General features: G+C 39.2%; 1 protein-coding gene across 1 annotated transcript in view; it reads left to right on the top strand.

Annotated features, from left to right (window-relative positions):
- The window catches only part of LOC137976532 (latrophilin-like protein LAT-2), a 36213-nt gene that overhangs the window by 10691 nt on the left and 18022 nt on the right, over positions 1–7500 (top strand). The window contains exon 7 of the mRNA XM_068823907.1: positions 292–442. Coding sequence (XP_068680008.1) covers positions 292–442 — 151 coding nt within the window. The remainder of the gene's footprint in view (positions 1–291; positions 443–7500) is intronic.

Here is a 7500-nt window from a genome sequence, read left to right as displayed (position 1 = left end):
ACCAAACACTGGTCATCTTGTCAAAAAAGTTGGATAGCAGTTTTGTAAATGCCCTTTCTGGTCCAAAAAGATTTCGGGACGTTGGAGAAACAGGACCCTGGTCATGAATAGGAATTCTCTGTTCTGCACATGCGCACTAGCTTTGGATTGCGCTATTTTGTTTTCTTTGTGCATCAACTCATACTCCACTCTACAGGTCCCTCATGCCTTGGAAGGGAGGTTACGGATCCTAGTGCATCTGTTCTTGCAGTCAATCGCACCAATGACCGGCTTCTCAATTATATTTTACAGGGCGCCTGTGTGGCGGCAGCAGCTTTAATGCAGTACTTTTTTATGGCAGCTTTATGCTGGATGCTGGTGGATGGAATTCATCTTTACTTGTTCACTGTTAAGGTCTACAACGTTAGCCATAAAATGCTCGTGTATCATCTCTTGTCATGGGGTGAGCCCATAATGGTTAAAACCAAACTGTATCGATTTCGTAGCTCCTGCAACGTATCATACAGTACTTCTATATTCTATTTTACCACAATTGCTTGTAATCTCGCAATCTGATTGGCTAATTTTCCGTTGTCGATAAGAGTCTAGACAGCGCTGTCACGCAATGTAATAGCCAATCAGGAACGCCCATTCTGGGAGATAAACCAATCATATTGCGAGAAAGTTATAGACAACGCTTGCTCTTTCTTCGTGTCATGATTTTGGTCACCCTCTGAACTGATAAAAATTTTCTTTGGCGTTGAATATTGTGGCAAAAAACAAATCGAAAGTGGTTCAGCGTTGTCTGTATTCTTATCGACAACGATATTCGTCATCAGAGTGGTCAAAATTTGTTGTGGACACACTCGGCTGGGTTTCCCGAGTCCACAACATTTTGACCACGTCGATTTGTTAAGTTGTTGCATTTGCAAGTGAAGTGCTGCGAATGAGATGTGTGAAGTATTGAGTAATATTTGCACAACTTTTAAAGCTTGCAGTTGTATTTAATTCATTGAAACAATTCAATGATTTAAGACATCAATGTTTTTATTGACTCAACTGCATAAAAGATGTCTTATAACTGAATTATGAACCCCTTTGCGATTTTTTTTCTAAGTATTGAATCATAATATTATTTCCGGCTAAGTGTTGCTTCTTTTATGTTCAAATAAATGCTCAAAATAGAGATTTAACGTTCTTTCGGTAGAAATTCCTCGCTTCATCTTAGTGAAAATACAATTTTTCATCATCATCATCATTATTATCTTCTTAATCCAATATTAACATACGCTGATTCGGGCACACATTTTCCTCCATTACTTGCTTGCTCACTCACTCACGTACAAAGCGAAGACAACTCAAGAGATGACACAACTATTTGCCCGCGTTCGAACAGCAGAAGAGAAAGCAGAACAAGCCAATGATCATGATGAAACGATACAGCAAAGGAACACATCTGTGATGGAAGAAAACGTGTTAATTCAAAAAAGAGTAGATGATATTGAGAAAGAATTGAATTCTATCCAAGAGAGCATTTTTAATGGTGAAGTTGTCGCACACCGGAAATCATTATCTCGAGAATCCATTGTCCTTTCGCCTGAAAACGACAGGCCCCCAGCCAGCTCCCAAGATCAACGGAAACAAGTTACTCAAGAACAAAAAGCCTTCAAGAAAATAAAACCCGTCGGAGACACCATTATTTTTGGTGATTCTAACACGCGCGGCCTTGAAAGCCGTAGATTGACCTTGGGCATTGGATCACTTAGCGGCGCAACGTTTGATTCAGCTATCAAGTATCTACAAAGTGATCCCACACCAGACGAAGCTGTCAAGCGTGTCATTTTTCACCTGGGCACCAACCATATCCACACGGAATCTACTACTGAGAGCCTGAGAGATAAATTGAATATCCTAGTCACAGAATCACGCTCCAAGTTCCCAAATGCCAAAACTGCCTTCTGCAAAATCCCACCACAATTCAACAACAATGGAGATACCAAGAACGACAGGATCGCTCAATTAAACGAGGAAATGAAATTGCTGGATGTGGAATTTATAGATGTTAAAGCGACGGAGGCAAGCCTTTTTACACGTGACGGAAAGCATTATAACAAGCGAGGTCTTGCTGTTTTGGCTGGCGCACTAATACAATGGGCAAGAAAAAATGGACACTCTTCCACTTCGCCACGATCTAAGCAACAGTCACATAATCCAAGAGGAAAACATTTCAGCACTCGACCAAGTGGAACTAGGAACCTATCAAGGGACCCGTCACAGCAATTGCTGAATTTACTTCTGGCTACACTTCAAAACGGTGGATGAACATAAAAGCGGAAATCAACAGTAAGATTTACTTTAATAGTCACTTACTTTCACCAGCTTATGCAAATCAATCTAGTCGTATTTATTCGACTGATATTATTCTATTAATTTTTTACGTAGCCCAACAGTTATCGTTTATTTTTTTAACGTACTTTAATTTATCTAATCATTACTATTATTTCTTCAAGATGAATAATCAAAATAACGTTTTTAATATAATTTCTTGGAATATTCAAGGCCTAAAAACTAGGCTTAAACCGACGAAACAAACCGTCTCGAATACCAAATTGAACATTAAATCAATTAAATCTAAGCTATCCAAATTTGATATTATCTGTCTCCAAGAAACATGGGCAAAAGACGAGACATTAACTTTTCAAGGGTACACAGTGTACTCAACCGTTAAAAACACCGTAAGCAGACGAGGCCAAGCAGGGGTATCGGTATTAATCCGAGACTATCATCAAAATTTTGTTTCTCGTATACACAGTGATTCCCCCAACATAATTTGGTGCCGATTACATTAGCAATTGCTTGGACTCCAGGCAGACATTTTCCTGGCTGCAGTTTATCTACCCCCACTACAATCACAACGAAAGGCAGGAGAAGACGTTATCAGTATCTTAGAAAAAGAAATTCATAAGTACTCTACCCAAGGCCAAGTTCTCTTACTTGGTGACTTCAATGCGCGAACGGGGACATTAAACGATTTCATTGAAAACGATGCGGATAACTTTTTAACAATTCATAATACCTACAATCGAGACACGGATTGCCCAAAGCGAAACAACGCGGACTACATAATCAACAAAGTAGGAAGAGAAATATTACGATTATGCATAGGAAACAGATTGCGAATTTTGAATGGCAGGCTAACAGGTGATCTCGATGGAAAATACACTTGCTATCAAACTAATGGGGCAAGCACAGTCGATTACGCACTAGCAAGTGAAGACCTTATAAAGACGATATTAGGATTTCAAGTTCAAGCCTGGACAACCTACTCAGATCATTGTCCTATCAGTCTAAAATTAATTCCCTCCCGCTCTCACATGGTAAAAGACAATGCACCTAGACAACCACTATGCAAAGCGACACCTACTCAAAAGAACTTTAAAAAGTTTCTTTGGAAGGCAGATTCAAAAGACAAATTTCTCAGTGCATTATCCAATCCTAATGTTCAAAGATTATTTGATTCCTTCAACTCAGAACACCACGCATCAGTAGACGATGAAATCTCGCAATTTAACCAAATTATCAATTCGGTGGCCAAATCATGCCTAGCAACATCCCGGAAAACATCTAAAACTACCAAAGAAAAGAAACCATGGTACGATCACACCTGCAGACAGTTAAAGAAACAACTGCAACAATTAGTAAAGAAAATTAACCCCAGTTCTCACCAATCACTACGACAAGATTATTTTGTTCTTAAAAAGAAATACAAAAAGCATGTCAAAATGATGCATAAAAGATACAAAAACCAAATAGTAAATGAAATTAATGCTTTACACCCAAAACACAGTCAAGATTTCTGGAGGTATATTAATCAACTTCGTCAGAAGATTGGATATGTCATTACCAGAAATTATTATATGATAGCCAGGAACCGCACACCACTTTGGACTTTTCAAATGAAGATATGGACTGGGAAAACGAAAATTCACCGAATAACGACATTTTAGGGCAACCTATTACGACCAACGAAATCCATGAACAAATATCAAAACTCAAGTTGAAGAAAGCTTCGGGTATGGATTGTATCCTTAACGAAATGATTAAACACGGACGCTATTATCTAATGCCTTCATTAGAAAAACTGTTCAATGATATACTAGACAGTGGAACATTCCCAACCCATTGGAACATAGGTGTTATAAAACCGATATATAAAAGAAAGGGTGATAAGCGGTCTCCAGCAAATTATAGAGGAATCACATTGACGAGCTGTTTAGGAAAACTATTTACATCAATCTTACAATCCAGGCTGAACAAGTTTATCGAACAACATAACATCCTCAATCCAGAACAGTTTGGATTTCGCCCAAATTCCCGAACAACAGATAGTTTATTCATCCTACAGCAACTCATTAATAGGTATACAAAACAACATAAGAAACTTTATGTTGGCTTCATCGATTATGAAAAAGCGTTTGATAGCGTGTGGCAGTCCGGGCTGATCTATAAAATCTACCAGTATGGAGTTAAAGGCAAATTCTTTAAAGTCATTAAATCCATGTATTCGTCGATTAAAAGTTGCGTCAAAACTGATGAAAGCTCTATCACAGAAATGTTCCCATGCAACAAAGGAATAAGGCAAGGTGATGCCTTAAGTCCAGTTTTATTTTCATTATTTATGAATGACTTACCGCAATACTTTAGGGACAATCATTGTCCAGGAGTAATGATTGGAAGCCATTCTCTAAATTGCCTCATGTATGCTGATGATTTGTTAGTTTTAAGTCCCTCTCCAGAAGGACTACAGAAATCGATTAACGTCATTAAAAAGCACGCAGAAGAATGGAAGCTGAAGGTGAATACCAACAAATCAAATATCATCATCTTTAGTGGGAACGGTCAAACCAAAAACAAGGAAATTTTCCAATATGGTTCAGAAGCATTACCTATCGTCGACAAACAAACATATTTGGGAATAGAAATGACCTCATCTGGTCGCTATACCTACGCAAGAGACATCCTTAGCAAAAAAGCTTATAAAGTTCTTGCGACAGTGAAACGATTGTTCTCCATTTCGGATACGACCACAATTACAATTAAGAATAAGCTTTTTGATGCCCTTGTCAAACCTATACTACTATATGGATGCGAAATATGGGGACCGGAGCTATTATCATATAAGACCCATTTTGACAAAAGCACTATCGAACAAGTCCATATCAAGTTCTGTAAACAAACACTAAATACCCCATGGTACACAGAGAACATTGCCTGTAGGGCAGAACTTGGACGGTACCCTTTAAATATAGACATAAAAGCTTCAATATTTAGTTACTCGCTTAGATTGCAGCATAAAACAGTCAACCCTCTATTAGAGGAAGCCTTTCATCACGCAAAAAGTCACAGCCAATTTTTTGATGTATTAAATAATGACGAAACTATACGAATGCACTCTACAGGCAATACATCAAGCCAACTACACATTAAGAATGCTCGTTCCTCCATAAAGAAACAGCTTAAAAAGGACTACATTCGAAATTGGCTGAAGGCTCGCAACAACACTTCCGAAGGCTCTAGAGAGAAATTTACACACAAAGAAGTCAAATTCGACTACCAATTGAAAGACTATCTCAAAACTATCAGAAACCCAGCACATAGAATAAGTATGACAAAATTGCGTCTGGGGGTTCATAGCTTGCGAATACAGACTGGGAAATACGAAAATAGAGGTGCACCAATCCCAGTAGATGGAAGAACGTGTTTAGTCTGCAATAGAGGCTATATAGAAGATGAGCGGCACTTCTTGATGTATTGCCCAGGGTACGATAACATTAGAAATGAGCTCCATTCCCTCCTTTCAACACGCGATGTTGTTTTCAAAAGCCTTAATGATGAGGATAAAATACGGTATTTACTTACCCTAGAAAACGAAAGCACTTCAAAGATAATAGGTAAATACACATATTTAATGTTTCAGAAGAGAAAAGACTTCCTAAATGCAAAATAATTAAAATAATAATTTTATACCAATTGTATTACAAGCAATTGTATGATCTTTTTAGTTAATTAGTTATTCTAGTAGATATCATCACCTTTATTGTAACGAGACCGATACCTCCCTTTGGAGAGTAAGGCGCAATAAAGATTTACTGTTTACTGTTTACTGTTTACTCACTCACTCACTCACTCACTCACTCACTCACTCACTCACTCACTCACTCACTCACTCACTCACTCACTCACTCACTCACTCGCTTGCTCGCTCGCTCGCTCGCTCGCTCGCTGACTGACTGACTGACTGACTGACTGACTGACAGACAAAATCTTAGTTCCAAAGGGACTGATGGACCATGGCGTCTCTTATTTCTTTAATATTCTCCAATCCAGTGTCAGTCTTGATGGTGTCAATGTATGCAGTTCTTGGTCTACCTCGATTTGGGTGACTAAGTTGCGGTTTCCAAAACAGCACTTTAAAATCGAAGCCGTTTTTTCACAGGTAGCCCAAGCTCGATATACGAGTATCTGTACCGTACGACATTATGCAAGAGTAGAAATATAAGGATTTGTATGGGGAAAACGGTTTTTCTCAAAATTCAAAAAAATATTCACGATTTAAAATTAAAAAATAGCTTACCCTGCTTCAGTCTTGTGTGTTTTTGTCTCTGGTATGATTTCTGGGTTTATTAAGAGCGATTTAGGTGGTTTTTGGTTCCTCTTCTTTTCCCTCTATCAGTATCCTTTCCCAAGGTTGGGCACCGAGACGAAGCCGCCGGAATCATCGAAAGAAAAAAAAATTGGCTCCCAAGGATTCGATCGCCTCGAAATTCCACGTAGATCACGAACGATACCTCCGCTAGCTATTCGTCTTCTTCATTCGAGCCGCTTGTACAATGAGAAGGAATTAAGGGCCACCAAACTCTGCAAACATTTTCTTGCTTTCAATGGGAACAACTTGGGTGCTCAATAGTGAGTCTTATCGCGGGTCGCTAAAGGATCTTCCAACGGTTTGGTTAACGCGGGTTGTGAATAAAGCCTCATTCGATGGCTCTCGAAGCAAACGTTTTCAGAGTTTGGCAGCCCTTAATTCCTTCTATCGTCTGTGATCTACTGACGATATATTTCTACTCTTGCATAATATATCGAGCTTGGGGTACCTGTGGTTTCTTCATTGTGAGGGGCACAATAACCAGCTCGTCTTAGTCTTCTTATACGGATTGTTTCACAGACTCTTGGGAGACTCCCGTAGGGTTCCTGATTAGTCATTTGTTCTTGCCTATGCACGTTCAGGGCCGTTCGCATCATTCTAGTGTAGCATCCATTGACAATTTTCCCCAGCATCTTGGTCAGGGTCCACGTTTCAATCCCATAAAGCATCCTCTGCTATCTCGCTCTCGCCATGGTCTCGTCCCAGATGGTATCTAAAAACTTCACGCCCTTTGCAGTTTCTTTCTTCAATTCCTCGCTTCATCTTAGTCCCCCTTTTCCCTCTCGTCCTCCCGGAGGACGTGCTTGTTTTGCACA

The sequence above is a fragment of the Montipora foliosa genome, chromosome 11 (assembly GCF_036669935.1).
Source record: "Montipora foliosa isolate CH-2021 chromosome 11, ASM3666993v2, whole genome shotgun sequence".
Taxonomy (NCBI): domain Eukaryota; kingdom Metazoa; phylum Cnidaria; class Anthozoa; order Scleractinia; family Acroporidae; genus Montipora; species Montipora foliosa.
The sequence above is the reverse complement of the archived record's forward strand: the minus strand, read 5'-3'. Positions and strand labels throughout refer to the sequence as shown.